Source organism: Salvelinus namaycush, unplaced genomic scaffold (genome assembly GCF_016432855.1).
Source record: "Salvelinus namaycush isolate Seneca unplaced genomic scaffold, SaNama_1.0 Scaffold2787, whole genome shotgun sequence".
NCBI classification, from domain to species: Eukaryota; Metazoa; Chordata; class Actinopteri; order Salmoniformes; family Salmonidae; genus Salvelinus; species Salvelinus namaycush.
In genome coordinates, this window is record NW_024059660.1 from 12,501 (window position 1) to 29,114 (window position 16,614).

Consider the following 16,614-nt stretch of genomic DNA (forward strand, 5'->3'; position numbering starts at 1 on the left):
CCAGAAGAGTGGAGGCTGTTATAGCAGCAATGTTCCAACATCTAGTGGAAAGCCTTCCCAGAAGAGTGGAGGCTGTTATAGCAGCAATGTTCCAACATCTAGTGGAAAGCCTTCCCAGAAGAGTGGAGGCTGTTATAGCAGCAATGTTCCAACATCTAGTGGAAAGCCTTCCCAGAAGAGTGGAGACTGTTACAGCAGCAATGTTCCAACATCTAGTGGAAAGCCTTCCCAGAAGAGTGGAGGCTGTTACAGCAGCAATGTTCCAACATCTAGTGGAAAGCCTTCCCAGAAGAGTGGAGGCTGTTATAGCAGCAATGTTCCAACATCTAGTGGAAAGCCTTCCCAGAAGAGTGGAGGCTGTTACAGCAGCAAAGAGGGCGGGACCAACTCCATATTAATGCCCATGATTTTGGAATGAGATTATTGGACGAGCAGGTTTCCACATACTGTTGGTCATGTGGTATACGATGAGCTATTCTATAGGTCACTAAGGTCTTGATGTTACTCTATGTTGATGGTGTTTGTTGCTATGAGGAAACACATCCATAAGGGTCATTCTAGAACCTACTAGATGAGTCTCTTCAATGAGGAGAATAGAGGGTAGGAGGGAGGAAAAACACAAACACTACCTTCCCTCTCCAATGAAAAACAAGAGTGCTTCTCATTTATAAAAGCCTCTGATGTCCGTGTCTCACTTACTTCAACCAATGTGTTCGTCATAGTGACGTTGTGATCGAGCTGCTACTCCCTCTCTCTCTCGGTTCAGAACAGTGCGTGCCTCAGAACCCTGAGATAAACGTCTGTACGCAGCGCCGGTACCGGGACGCCGCTCCAACAGATCAACATTTGAACAGAGCGACAGAGTGGAAAGTGGTCAAACGACTATTGATGCGTCCTGCTCGATTTTTTTTTTAACTCTTCTTTTGGTCGTAGTGTAATGTAGACTTCAAGGGATTCGATTTTTCAAAGGGATTATTGTTATTTTTCTTTAAAGGGTCAACTTTAACAACCACTTTTTAAATCGAAAGGGAATCAAACCGCAATTATGAATGATATTAAACTTGCGGTTTTGGGAGGCGAAGGAGTCGGGAAATCAGGCAAGACAAATGTTTTACCTGTCATGTAAAAACATTTTGTTCGTTTGGTTTGGCAGATTGTTTGTCCAAATGTGTACATTGTTCGTAGGCTATTGATTTTATATATAACTATCGTATTCCTTCCTCAGCTCTAATCGTTCGATTCCTGACGAGGCGATTTATCGGCGAATATGCCTCATCATCAGGTAAGGTTTCTAACCTACTTAGTTTGCTACAATAGACGTGTGTGACATGAATACCACTTCATGCTAATTATTATGAAACAATCTGTAAAAAAAATATGATAATTTAAACTTGCAAATGTTTTGTTTTCCAATTGATCTTTGATCCATGTCATTGCTTTTACGCATCATTACGCACGTCCAGTTGTGACATAATTACGTAATTGTTCGATTTCCTGATGTTACCAAGTGAACACATTGTCCTTCATCAGATGGTCGGTGATTGGCTACTTCTATCAGAAGTATTGTTCAGTTGTATTGTCGGCTACATGTTGTATTGTACATTTTGGATAATTTGTATTAAATATTTTAGGTTACAGTGATTCAAAATAAAAGTATCTAGTCAATATTGGTATTAGTCTGTGTGTTGTCATTATTTAATATTGATCATATTTCTATGGATATAAAGGTCGAATAACACTCCTCCGGGCAGTAGGTTAGATAGTGACTGTTGTGGAAACTGGACTTTACCCTAGCTTCATTTTATTCATTTTTTCATTCATCTAATTATTGTCATTTTCTCCCCTCTCTTTCACTCCCCCATCTCTATCTCTCTCTCTCTCTCTGTCTCTCTCTCTCTCTCTCTCTGTCTCTCTCTCTTTCACTCCCCATCTCTATCTCTCTCTCTCTCTCTATCCCCCTCTCTCTGTCTCTCTCTCTTTCACTCCCCATCTCTATCTCTCTCTATATCTCTCTCTCTATCTCTATATCTCTCTCTCTATCTCTATATCTCTCTCTCTATCTCTATATCTCTCTCTCTATCTCTATATCTCTCTCTATATCTCTCTCTCTCTATCTCTATCTCTATATCTCTCTCTATATCTCTCTCTCTCTATATCTCTCTCTATATCTCTCTCTCTCTCTATATCTCTCTCTATATCTCTCTCTCTCTCTATATATATCTCTCTCTATATATATATCTCTCTCTATATCTCTCTCTCTCTATATCTCTCTCTCTCTCTATATCTCTCTCTATATCTCTCTCTCTCTATATATCTCTCTCTATATCTCTCTCTCTCTATATCTATCTCTCTCTCTCTCTCTCTCTCTCTCTCTCTCTCTCTCTCTCTCTCTCTCTCTCTCTCTCTCTCTCCCTCTCTCTCTCATGCAGAATGCATATACAGAAAGCGTCTGTCTATTGATGGTAGACAGCTGAATCTAGAACTCTATGATCCATGCTCACAGGTGAGTTGAAAGGAGGAGGGGAACCACGTGATGACCATCATGAGTATTATCACAATTCAATGATCTGAGTGGCCACCCATTGACATGTATGAACAGCGCTTTATACGCTAAAGAAAAGCCATCTCTCATACCCAATATTCCTCTATCTGAAATGTGTGGTACAGGATAAGAAATGTATGGTACAGGATAAGAAATGTATGGTACAGGATAAGAAATGTATGGTACAGGATCTGAAATGTGTGGTACAGGATAAGAAATGTATGGTACAGGATAAGAAATGTATGGTACAGGATAAGAAATGTATGGTACAGGATCTGAAATGTATGGTACAGGATCTGAAATGTATGGTACAGGATCTGAAATGTATGGTACAGGATCTGAAATGTATGGTACAGGATAAGAAATGTATGGTACAGGATAAGAAATGTATGGTACAGGATCTGAAATGTATGGTACAGGATAAGAAATGTATGGTACAGGATAATGAAGTCAGTGTAGTGAAAACCCCTAACAGAGTAATCAATCTCACTTATTGTGCCCAGCCAAGCATGCAGCAATGCCTCCCTCCCTCCCTCTTTCCCTGTCTCCCTTTTTCCCTGTCTCCCTCCCGCTTTCCCTCCCTCCCTCCCTCTTTCCCTGCCTGTCTCCCTGCCTCTTTACCTCCCTCTTTCCCTGTCTCCCTCCCTCTTTCCCTGTCTACCTCCCTCTTTCCCTGTCTCCCTCCCTCTTTCCCTGTCTTCCTGCCTCTTTCCCTCTTTCCCTGCCTCCCTGCCTCTTGCCCTGTCTCCCTTCGTCTCTGTCTCCTCCCTCTCTCTTTCTCTCTCCCTGTCTCTCTAACCTTTTCTTATATAGTCACAGCCAAAATTCTGCACTGCATTCAATACATCACTGTAAATCAGACCAGAACCATTTCCCCCACAGTTAATACATCACTGTAAATCAGACCAGAACCATTTCCCCCACAGTTAATACATCACTGTAAATCAGACCAGAACCATTTCCCCCACAGTTAATACATCACTTTAAATCAGACCAGAACCATTTCCCCCACAGTTAATACATCACTGTAAATCAGACCAGAACCATTTCCCCCACAGTTAATACATCACTGTAAATCAGATCAGAACCATTTCCCATAGTTAATACATCACTGTAAATCAGACCAGAACCATTTCCCCCACAGTTAATACATCACTGTAAATCAGACCAGAACCATTTCCCCCACAGTTAATACACCACTGTAAATCAGACCAGAACCATTTCCCCCACAGTTAATACATCACTGTAAATCAGACCAGAACCATTTCCCACACAGTTAATACACCACTGTAAATCAGACCAGAACCATTTCCCACAGTTAATACATCACTGTAAATCAGACCAGAACCATTTCCCATAGTTAATACATCACTGTAAATCAGACCAGAACCATTTCCCCACAGTTAATACATCACTGTAAATCAGACCAGAACCATTTCCCCCACAGTTAATACATCACTGTAAATCAGACCAGAACCATTTCCCCCACAGTTAATACATCACTGTAAATCAGACCAGAACCATTTCCCCCACAGTTAATACATCACTGTAAATCAGACCAGAACCATTTCCCCCACAGTTAATACATCACTGTAAATCAGACCAGAACCATTTCCCACAGTTAATACATCACTGTAAATCAGACCAGAACCATTTCCCCCACAGAAGGAAGACTTTGAATTTGCTCTGAAGTGACAGGAGCGTTACCACTAGGAGTTGGATGGATGTTTGCGATAACAAAGTGGATATGGCCAGAAGTGGGCGAAGGCAACCTTGGGTTATAATTAAGCAATATGGCCAGAGGATGTGTGGTATATGGCCAATATACCACGGCTAAGGGATGTTCTTAGGCACGACGCAACGCAGAGTGCCTGGATACAGCCATTAGCCATGGTATATTGGTCATATACCACAAACCCCCAAGGTGCCTTATTGTTATTATAAACTGGTTACCAATGTAATTAGAGCAGTAAAAATAATTGTTTTGTCATACCCGTGGTATACGGTCAGCCGATCAGCATTCAGGGCTCGAACCACCCAGTTTATAATTATGATTCATCAAAGGAGGATGAAAGCTATTATTTCAGCATGTGAAGTCAGATCACTTAGTGAAGGCTGAGGTAACTTTACATCGGAGGACAGGCTTAGTGGAGGCCGGGGTAACTTTACATCGGAGGACAGGCTTAGTGGAGGCCGGGGTAACTTTACATCGGAGGACAGGCTTAGTGGAGGCAGGGGTAACTTTACATCGGAGGACAGGCTTAGTGGAGGCTGGGGTAACTTTACATCGGAGGACAGGCTTAGTGGAGGCTGGGGTAACTTTACATCGGAGGACAGGGTTAGTGGCGGCTGGGGTAACTTTACATCGGAGGACAGGCTTAGTGGAGGCTGAGGTAACTTTACATCGGAGGACAGGCTTAATGGCGGCTGGGGTAACTTTACATCGGAGGACAGGCTTAGTGGAGGCCGGGGTAACTTTACATCGGAGGACAGGCTTAGTGAAGGCCGGGGTAACTTTACATCGGAGGACAGGCTTAATGGCGGCTGGGGTAACTTTACATCGGAGGACAGGCTTAGTGGAGGCTGGGGCAACTTTACATCGGAGGACAGGCTTAGTGGAGGCCGGGGTAACTTTACATCGGAGGACAGGCTTAGTGAAGGCCGGGGTAACTTTACATCGGAGGACAGGCTTAGTGGAGGCTGGGGTAACTTTACATCGGGGCACAGGCTTAGTGGAGGCTGGGGCAACTTTATATCAGAGGACAGGCTTAGTGGAGACTGGGGTAACTTTACATCGGAGGACAGGCTTAGTGGAGGCTGGGGCAACTTTATATCAGAGGACAGGCTTAGTGGAGACTGGGGTAACTTTACATCGGAGGCCGGGGTAACTTTACATCGGAGGACAGGCTCAGTGGAGGCTGGGGTAACTTTACATCGGAGGACAGGCTTAGTGGAGGCTGGGGTAACTTTATATCAGAGGACAGGCTTAGTGGAGACTGGGGTAACTTTACATCGGAGGCTGGGGTAACTTTACATTGGAGGACAGGCTTAGTGGAGCCTGGGGTAACTTTACATCGGAGGACAGGCTTAGTGGAGGCTGGGGTAACTTTACATCGGAGGACAGGCTTAGTGGAGGCTGGGGTAACTTTACATCGGAGGACAGGCTTAGTGGAGGCTGGGGTAACTTTACATCGGAGGACAGGCTTAGTGGAGGCTGAGGTAACTTTACATCGGAGGACAGGCCCGATGTAATGAATGGAATGGGGTTTCTCTCATTCCATTCTAGCCTTATTCTATTCCAGCCATTTCTATGAGCCCACCCTCCCTTCACCAGCCTCCACTGCTCAGTATCAGATTGCTTGGTTATAGCAACATGTCCTTGCTGTTTGTGTTGCTCTGCAGGCCTGTGAGGGGAAGTCAACTCTGACCGACCAGATCCACTGGGCTGATGGCTTCGTAGTGGTCTATGACATCAGTGACCGCTCCTCCTTCATCAAGGCTAAAGCCGTAGTACACCTGATCAGAGAGTTAAACCTGGGAGTGGCCAAAAGGTAACCACTCACCTGTCCAGTCCATCTACTCACCTGTACAGTCCATCCACTCACCTGTACAGTCCATCCACTCACCTGTCCAGTCCATCCACTCACCTGTACAGTCCATCTACTCACCTGTCCAGTCCATCCACACACCTGTCCAGTCCATCCACACACCTGTCCAGTCCATCCACACACCTGTACAGTCCATCCACTCACCTGTCCAGTCCATCCACACACCTGTACAGTGCATCCACACACCTGTACAGTCCATCCACTCACCTGTACAGTCCATCCACTCACCTGTCCAGTCCATCCACACACCTGTACAGTCCATCTACTCACCTGTCCAGTCCATCTACTCACCTGTCCAGTCCATCTACTCACCTGTCCAGTCCATCCACTCACCTGTCCAGTCCATCTACTCACCTGTACAGTCCATCCACTCACCTGTCCATCCACTCACCTGTCCAGTCCATCCACACACCTGTACAGTCCATCTACTCACCTGTCCAGTCCATCTACTCACCTGTCCAGTCCATCTACTCACCTGTCCAGTCCATCTACTCACCTGTCCAGTCCATCTACTCACCTGTCCAGTCCATCCACTCGCCTGTCCAGTCCATCCACTCGCCTGTCCAGTCCATCCACACACCTGTACAGTCCATGTACTCACCTGTCCAGTCCATCCACTCACCTGTCCAGTCCATCCACTCACCTGTCCAGTCCATCCACTCACCTGTCCAGTCCATCTACTCATCTGTCCAGTCCATCTACACACCTGTACAGTCCATCTACTCACCTGTCCAGTCCATCTACTCACCTGTCCAGTCCATCTACCCACCTGTCCAGTCCATCCACTCACCTGTCCAGTCCATCCACTCACCTGTCCAGTCCATCTACACACATGTCCAGTCCATCTACTCACCTGTACAGTCCATCCACTCACCTGTACAGTCCATCCACTCACCTGTCCAGTCCATCCACTCACCTGTCCAGTCCATCTACTCACCTGTCCAGTCCATCTACTCACCTGTCCAGTCCATCTACTCACCTGTCCAGTCCATCCACACACCTGTCCAGTCCATCTACTCACCTGTCCAGTCCATCTACTCACCTGTCCAGTCCATCTACTCACCTGTCCAGTCCATCTACTCACCTGTCCAGTCCATCTACTCACCTGTCCAGTCCATCTACTCACCTGTCCAGTCCATCCACACACCTGTCCAGTCCATGTACTCACCTGTCCAGTCCATCCACACACCTGTCCAGTCCATCTACTCACCTGTACAGTCCTTCCACTCACCTGTCCAGTCCATCCACTCACCTGTCCAGTCCATCTACTCACCTGTCCAGTCCATCCACTAACCTTTACCTTCCAGTTCCCCTCGCCTACCAAAAGGTAGACTCTCACACTGATACAGACCTTCCAGTTCCCGTCACCTACCAAAAGGTAGACTCTCACACTGATACAAACATTCCATCCACTTGGCATAGGGGGAGAGTGGAGGCAGTGGGCCTGACATTCCATCCACTTGGCATAGGGGGAGGAGTGGAGGCAGTGGGCCTGACATTCCATCCACTTGGCAAAGGGGGAGGAGTGGAGGCAGTGGGCCTGATATTCCATCCACTTGGCAAAGGGGGAGATGTGGAGGCAGTGGGCCTGATATTCCATCCACTTGACAAAGGGGGAGGAGTGGAGGCAGTGGGCCTGACATTCCATCCTATTATTGTCATTGTACATCAATAGGTTGGACATTGATGTGGGTTTAACAGCCGCCCACACTGCCCAACAACTGTTACATCGTTAGTAATCCCATTGATAGATTCTACCATAGAGATTCAACTCTCTGGCTAATGGGGATGAGGGAACATCTCTCTAATGGTCTTCTGGGTAATGAGGGAACATCTCCCTAATGGTCTTCTGGGTAATAAGGGAACATCTCAATGCACTGAGTCTTCACCCACAGCATTCAAAGTTACTACATACTGTAAATGCCACACCAAAATAGTTTGTGGACAACAACATAGACCTACAGTTTAGCATGGACACATACAGTGACGATACTCTGACCTCTCCGTCGTGGCTGAGGTCACATAGGTTACAGATACTCTCACCTCTCCGTCGTGGCTGAGGTCACATAGGTTACAGATACTCTCACCTCTCCGTCGTGGCTGAGGTCACATAGGTTACAGATACTCTCACCTCTCCGTCGTGGCTGAGGTCACATAGGTTACAGATACTCTCACCTCTCCGTCGTGGCTGAGGTCACTTAGGTTACAGATACTCTCACCTCTCCGTCGTGGCTGAGGTCACATAGGTTACAGATACTCTCACCTCTCCGTCGTGGCTGAGGTCACATAGGTTACATATACTCTGACCTCTCCGTCGTGGCTGAGGTCACATAGGTTACAGATACTCTCACCTCTCCGTCGTGGCTGAGGTCACATAGGTTACAGATACTCTCACCTCTCCGTCGTGGCTGAGGTCACATAGGTTACAGATACTCTGACCTCTCCGTTGTGGCTGAGGTCACATAGGTTACAGATACTCTGACCTCTCCGTCGTGGCTGAGGTCACATAGGTTACAGATACTCTCACCTCTCCGCCGTGGCTGAGGTCACATAGGTTACAGATACTCTCACCTCTCCGTCGTGGCTGAGGTCACATAGGTTACAGATACTCTGACCTCTCCGTCGTGGCTGAGGTCACATAGGTTACAGATACTCTCACCTCTCCGTCGTGGCTGAGGTCACATAGGTTACAGATACTCTCACCTCTCCGTCGTGGCTGAGGTCACATAGGTTACAGATACTCTCACCTCTCCGTCGTGGCTGAGGTCACATAGGTTACAGATACTCTGACCTCTCCGTCGTGGCTGAGGTCACATAGGTTACAGATACTCTGACCTCTCCGTCGTGGCTGAGGTCACATAGGTTACAGATACTCTCACCTCTCCGTCGTGGCTGAGGTCACATAGGTTACAGATACTCTGACCTCTCCGTCGTGGCTGAGGTCACATAGGTTACAGATACTCTCACCTCTCCGTCGTGGCTGAGGTCACATAGGTTACAGATACTCTCACCTCTCCGTCGTGGCTGAGGTCACATAGGTTACAGATACTCTGACCTCTCCGTCGTGGCTGAGGTCACATAGGTTACAGATACTCTCACCTCTCCGTCGTGGCTGAGGTCACATAGGTTACAGATACTCTCACCTCTCCGTCGTGGCTGAGGTCACATAGGTTACAGATACTCCCACCTCTCCGTCGTGGCTGAGGTCACATAGGTTACAGATACTTTCACCTCTCCGTCGTGGCTGAGGTCACATAGGTTACAGATACTCTCACCTCTCCGTCGTGGCTGAGGTCACATAGGTTACAGATACTCTCACCTCTCCGTCGTGGCTGAGGTCACATAGGTTACATATACTCTCACCTCTCCGTCGTGGCTGAGGTCACATAGGTTACAGATACTCTCACCTCTCCGTCGTGGCTGAGGTCACATAGGTTACAGATACTCTCACCTCTCCGTCGTGGCTGAGGTCACATAGGTTACAGATACTCTCACCTCTCCGTCGTGGCTGAGGTCACATAGGTTACAGATACTCTCACCTCTCCGTCGTGGCTGAGGTCACATAGGTTACAGATACTCTCACCTCTCCGTCGTGGCTGAGGTCACATAGGTTACAAATACTCTCACCTCTCCGTCGTGGCTGAGGTCACATAGGTTACAGATACTCTCACCTCTCCGTCGTGGCTGAGGTCACATAGGTTACATATACTCTCACCTCTCCGTCGTGGCTGAGGTCACATAGGTTACAGATACTCTCACCTCTCCGTCGTGGCTGAGGTCACATAGGTTACAGATACTCTCACCTCTCCGTTGTGGCTGAGGTCACATAGGTTACAGATACTCTCACCTCTCCGTCGTGGCTGAGGTCACATAGGTTACAGATACTCTCACCTCTCCGTCGTGGCTGAGGTCACTTAGGTTACAGATACTCTGACCTCTCCGTCGTGGCTGAGGTCACATAGGTTACAGATACTCTCACCTCTCCGCCGTGGCTGAGGTCACATAGGTTACAGATACTCTCACCTCTCCGTCGTGGCTGAGGTCACATAGGTTACAGATACTCTGACCTCTCCGTCGTGGCTGAGGTCACATAGGTTACAGATACTCTCACCTCTCCGTCGTGGCTGAGGTCACATAGGTTACAGATACTCTCACCTCTCCGTCGTGGCTGAGGTCACATAGGTTACAGATACTCTCACCTCTCCGTCGTGGCTGAGGTCACATAGGTTACAGATACTCTGACCTCTCCGTCGTGGCTGAGGTCACATAGGTTACAGATACTCTGACCTCTCCGTCGTGGCTGAGGTCACATAGGTTACAGATACTCTCACCTCTCCGTCGTGGCTGAGGTCACATAGGTTACAGATACTCTGACCTCTCCGTCGTGGCTGAGGTCACATAGGTTACAGATACTCTCACCTCTCCGTCGTGGCTGAGGTCACATAGGTTACAGATACTCTCACCTCTCCGTCGTGGCTGAGGTCACATAGGTTACAGATACTCTCACCTCTCCGTCGTGGCTGAGGTCACATAGGTTACAGATACTCTCACCTCTCCGTCCTGGCTGAGGTCACATAGGTTACAGATACTCTCACCTCTCCGTCGTGGCTGAGGTCACATAGGTTACAGATACTCCCACCTCTCCGTCGTGGCTGAGGTCACATAGGTTACAGATACTTTCACCTCTCCGTCGTGGCTGAGGTCACATAGGTTACAGATACTCTCACCTCTCCGTCGTGGCTGAGGTCACATAGGTTACATATACTCTCACCTCTCCGTCGTGGCTGAGGTCACATAGGTTACAGATACTCTCACCTCTCCGTCGTGGCTGAGGTCACATAGGTTACAGATACTCTGACCTCTCCGTCGTGGCTGAGGTCACATAGGTTACAGATACTCTCACCTCTCCGTTGTGGCTGAGGTCACATAGGTTACAGATACTCTCACCTCTCCGTCGTGGCTGAGGTCACATAGGTTACAGATACTCTCACCTCTCCGTCGTGGCTGAGGTCACTTAGGTTACAGATACTCTGACCTCTCCGTCGTGGCTGAGGTCACATAGGTTACAGATACTCTCACCTCTCCGCCGTGGCTGAGGTCACATAGGTTACAGATACTCTCACCTCTCCGTCGTGGCTGAGGTCACATAGGTTACAGATACTCTGACCTCTCCGTCGTGGCTGAGGTCACATAGGTTACAGATACTCTCACCTCTCCGTCGTGGCTGAGGTCACATAGGTTACAGATACTCTCACCTCTCCGTCGTGGCTGAGGTCACATAGGTTACAGATACTCTCACCTCTCCGTCGTGGCTGAGGTCACATAGGTTACAGATACTCTGACCTCTCCGTCGTGGCTGAGGTCACATAGGTTACAGATACTCTGACCTCTCCGTCGTGGCTGAGGTCACATAGGTTACAGATACTCTCACCTCTCCGTCGTGGCTGAGGTCACATAGGTTACAGATACTCTGACCTCTCCGTCGTGGCTGAGGTCACATAGGTTACAGATACTCTCACCTCTCCGTCGTGGCTGAGGTCACATAGGTTACAGATACTCTCACCTCTCCGTCGTGGCTGAGGTCACATAGGTTACAGATACTCTCACCTCTCCGTCGTGGCTGAGGTCACATAGGTTACAGATACTCTCACCTCTCCGTCCTGGCTGAGGTCACATAGGTTACAGATACTCTCACCTCTCCGTCGTGGCTGAGGTCACATAGGTTACAGATACTCCCACCTCTCCGTCGTGGCTGAGGTCACATAGGTTACAGATACTTTCACCTCTCCGTCGTGGCTGAGGTCACATAGGTTACAGATACTCTCACCTCTCCGTCGTGGCTGAGGTCACATAGGTTACATATACTCTCACCTCTCCGTCGTGGCTGAGGTCACATAGGTTACAGATACTCTCACCTCTCCGTCGTGGCTGAGGTCACATAGGTTACAGATACTCTGACCTCTCCGTCGTGGCTGAGGTCACATAGGTTACAGATACTCTCACCTCTCCGTTGTGGCTGAGGTCACATAGGTTACAGATACTCTCACCTCTCCGTCGTGGCTGAGGTCACATAGGTTACAAATACTCCCACCTCTCCGTTGTGGCTGAGGTCACATAGGTTACAGATACTCTCACCTCTCCGTCGTGGCTGAGGTCACATAGGTTACATATACTCTCACCTCTCCGTCGTGGCTGAGGTCACATAGGTTACAGATACTCTCACCTCTCCGTCCTGGCTGAGGTCACATAGGTTACAGATACTCTCACCTCTCCGTCGTGGCTGAGGTCACTTAGGTTACATCTGAAAAGGCACCCTTTTCCCTATAAAAAGAGAACAATACTTTGGACTGCTTCTTGACGACATTTTGACATGACTCTGGTCAGAAATAGTGTCATGTAAATGGAATAGGGCGCCATTCCAGATGCCCCACAGTCTTTAAATGTCACTACCATTTACTCAACCTGTCCTCCTGGTTTGTCTTCTCTTACATCCAGGGACTCGTTATGTCCGTCCTTATTGTGTCTCATATATTTTGATTTCCTTGCTCACCCTGTCTTCCTCCTCCTCCTCCTCCTCTCTCTCCCCTCTCAGGGATGCAGACACTCTGGTGTTCCTGGTGGGTAACAAGCAGGACCTGTGCCACGTGAGGGAGGTGCGTCGAGAAGAAGGCCAGCGCCTGGCAGCCGAGTCCCGGTGCCAGTTCTATGAGCTCTCTGCAGCAGAACACTACCAGGAGGTGGTCCTCATGTTCTCGAAGATGGTCCACAACGCCAGCCTGGGGGGCAAGGCCAAGGAGAGGAGACGGAGACCTAGTGGCTCCAAGTCCATGGCCAAACTCATCAATAATGTCTTCGGGAAGCGGAGGAAATCAGTGTGAAGGGGAGATAGGAGGGTCAAGGGTTACCCCAGGACTAAGAGGTCTTGTTACTTTGTTTTTCCCCCTTGGGACTGTTGTTGAATGGTGAAAGGGATTGTGGGAAAAGGTCAGTAACGTTGAATGGACCCACCACCAACAACATGGGATTCACCTACTTACTTGCTGTTGCTATTATTATTGTTGATCATGAAAAAGGGTGGGAAAATGTTCAATAATCATTAGACCACCACCAACCTACACTCCTCTGGTTGCCAACCACCAAGTGACAGCGAGATGTGAGAGGTGGTATAAATGGTTCTCCACTTATAACAGAGCTTAGTGGACTGATAGGACTGCTGCTGCTCACTGTCTGACTGTCTCATGCTTACCATACTCTAAGGTCTCTACTACATACACACGCAAACATAAATTATATCACAGGTAGACTCCATTATTAGCTATGTAAAGTAAATGATATCACAGGTAGACTCCATTATTAGCTATGTAAAGTAAATGATACCACAGGGGAGACTCCATTATTAGCTATGTAAAGTAAATGACATCACAGGGAGACTCCAGTATTAGCTATGTAAAGTAAATGATACCACAGGGGAGACTCCATTATTAGCTATGTAAAGTAAATGACATCACAGGGAGACTCCAGTATTAGCTATGTAAAGTAAATGACACCACAGGGAGACTCCAGCATTAGCTATGTAAAGTAAATGACACCACGGGGAGACTCCAGTATTAGCTATGTAAAGTAAATGACACCACGGGGAGACTCCATTATTAGCTATGTAAAGTGAAAAATACCACAGGGAGACTCCATTATTAGCTATGTAAATTAAATGACACCACGGGGAGACTCCATTATTAGCCATGTAAAGTAAATGATACCACAGGGAGACTCCATTATTAGCTATGTAAAGTAAATGACACCACAGGGAGACTCCATTATTAGCTATGTAAAGTAAATGACACCACGGGGAGACTCCATTATTAGCTATGTAAAGTAAATGACACCACGGGGAGACTCCGTTATTAGCTATGTAAAGTAAATGACACCACAGGGAGACTCCATTATTAGCTATGTAAAGTAAATGATACCACGGGGAGACTCCATTATTAGCTATGTAAAGTAAATGACACCACAGGGAGACTCCATTATTAGCTATGTAAAGTAAATGACACCACGGGGAGACTCCATTATTAGCTATGTAAAGTAAATGACACCACGGGGAGACTCCATTATTAGCTATGTAAAGTAAATGACACCACGGGGAGACTCCATTATTAGCTATGTAAAGTAAATGACACCACAGGGAGACTCCATTATTAGCTATGTAAAGTAAATGACACCACGGGGAGACTCCATTATTAGCTATGTAAAGTAAATGACACCACGGGGAGACTCCATTATTAGCTATGTAAAGTAAATGACACCACGGGGAGACTCCATTGTTAGCTATGTAAAGTAAATGATACCACAGGGGAGACTCAATTATTGGCTATGTAAAGTAAATGACACCACGGGGAGACTCCATTGTTAGCTATGTAAAGTAAATGATACCACAGGGGAGACTCAATTATTGGCTATGTAAAGTAAATGATACCACGGGGAGACTCCATTATTAGCTATGTAAAGTAAATGACACCACAGGGGAGACTCCATTATTAGCTATGTAAAGTAAATGACACCACGGGGAGACTCCATTATTAGCTATGTAAAGTAAATGACACCACAGGGGAGACTCCATTATTAGCTATGTAAAGTAAATGACACCACAGGGGAGACTCCATTATTAGCTATGTAAAGTAAATGACACCACAGGGGAGACTCCATTACTGGCCCTATTGCCTCGACTGCTCACTGCATGCCACAGTGGCAGACACAGTCCATTTTTCATACATCTTTCATTATGACTGATGTGTGTCCCAAATAGAACCCTATTTCCCTATATCATGCACTATGTTTGACCGGGCCCTTATCGAAAGTAGTGCACTAAATAGGGAACAGGGTGCCATTTGGGATGCTAGCCTGAATACTGCTACTGAAGAGAGCCAGCAGTTTATTGGCATGGAGGTTGTTTTTGGGGGGAAATTCTTTCTGTGGTTACTGTTTCCATGGAAAGGTGATGTATCATAACATAATGAATGTCTGTCCGTCTAGTTCCATCTTCATGTTGTTTAATTGTTCACTGGAATAAAGTCTTAATTATAAACTTATACAATAATGTAAAACTATAATAAACACTGTAATCAAGTCTGGTTGTGGTTTTATGGAGGTGTGTGTGTGTGTGTGTGTGTGTGTGTGTGTGTGTGTGTGTGTGTGTGTGTGTGTGTGTGTGTGTGTGTGTGTGTGTGTGTGTGTGTGTGTGTGTGTGTGTGTGTGTGTGTGTGTGTGAGGATCACCACAGTTGATCTTTGTGTCAGGTTCCATCCTCCTGTTCTCTGAACTTAACAACAAGGCACATCAATCACTTTGTGATGACCGAGGCTGACCATGCATGACCTCAGTGTATTGATGTTCCCTACCAACTCAACCCAACGTCTCCTCAAGGAGTTACTCAACCCAATGTCTCCTCAAGGAGTTACTCAACCCAATGACTCCTCAAGGAGTTACTCAACCCAACATCTCCCCAAGGAGTTACTCAACCCAACGTCTCCTCAAGGAGTTACTCAACCCAATGTCTCCTCAAGGAGTTACTCAACCCAATGTCTCCTCAAGGAGTTACTCAACCCAACGTCTCCTCAAAGAGTTACTCAACCCAACGTCTCCTCAAGGAGTTATTCAACCCAATGTCTCCTCAAGGAGTTACTCAACCCAACGTCTCCTCAAGGAGTTACTCAACCCAACGTCTCCTCAAGGAGTTATTCAACCCAATGTCTCCTCAAGGAGTTACTCAACCCAACGTCTCCTCAAGGAGTTACTCAACCCAACGTCTCCTCAAGGAGTTACTCAACCCAACGTCTCCTCAAGGAGTTACTCAACCCAACGTCTCCTCAAGGAGTTACTCAACCCAATGTCTCCTCAAGGAGTTACTCAACCCAACGTCTCCTCAAGGAGTTACTCAACCCAACGTCTCCTCAAGGAGTTACTCAACCCAACGTCTCCTCAAGGAGTTACTCAACCCAATGACTCCCCAAGGAGTTACTCAACCCAATGACTCCCCAAGGAGTTACTCAACCCAACGTCTCCTCAAGGAGTTACTCAACCCAACGTCTCCTCAAGGAGTTACTCAACCCAACGTCTCCTCAAGGAGTTACTCAACCCAATGTCTCCTCAAGGAGTTACTCAACCCAACGTCTCCCCAAGGAGTTACTCAACCCAACGTCTCCTCAAGGAGTTACTCAACCCAATGTCTCCTCAAGGAGTTACTCAACCCAACGTCTCCTCAAGGAGTTACTCAACCCAATGACTCCTCAAGGAGTTACTCAACCCAATGACTCCCCAAGGAGTTACTCAACCCAATGTCTCCCCAAGGAGTTACTCAACCCAACGTCTCCTCAAGGAGTTACTCAACCCAGGCAGCGAGTTTCAGAGATTACATGCGAGAGAGGTATTTTGGGGATTGTGGGTAGGGGAGCAGATTTCCCTGTCTCT

The 16,614-nt window shown here is 47.2% G+C and overlaps 1 protein-coding gene across 1 annotated transcript; it reads left to right on the forward strand.

Moving 5' to 3' along the window:
* The first annotated feature begins 662 nt into the window (after positions 1 to 662).
* Positions 663 to 15,274, forward strand: rergla (RERG/RAS-like a). The gene is made up of 5 exons (XM_038984950.1): positions 663 to 1,097; positions 1,226 to 1,282; positions 2,430 to 2,503; positions 5,945 to 6,093; positions 12,743 to 15,274. Exons 1-5 carry the CDS (start codon positions 1,046 to 1,048, stop codon positions 13,026 to 13,028), a joined length of 618 nt encoding a protein of 205 aa, XP_038840878.1. The 5' UTR covers positions 663 to 1,045; the 3' UTR covers positions 13,029 to 15,274.
* Positions 15,275 to 16,614: the final 1,340 nt, after the last annotated feature.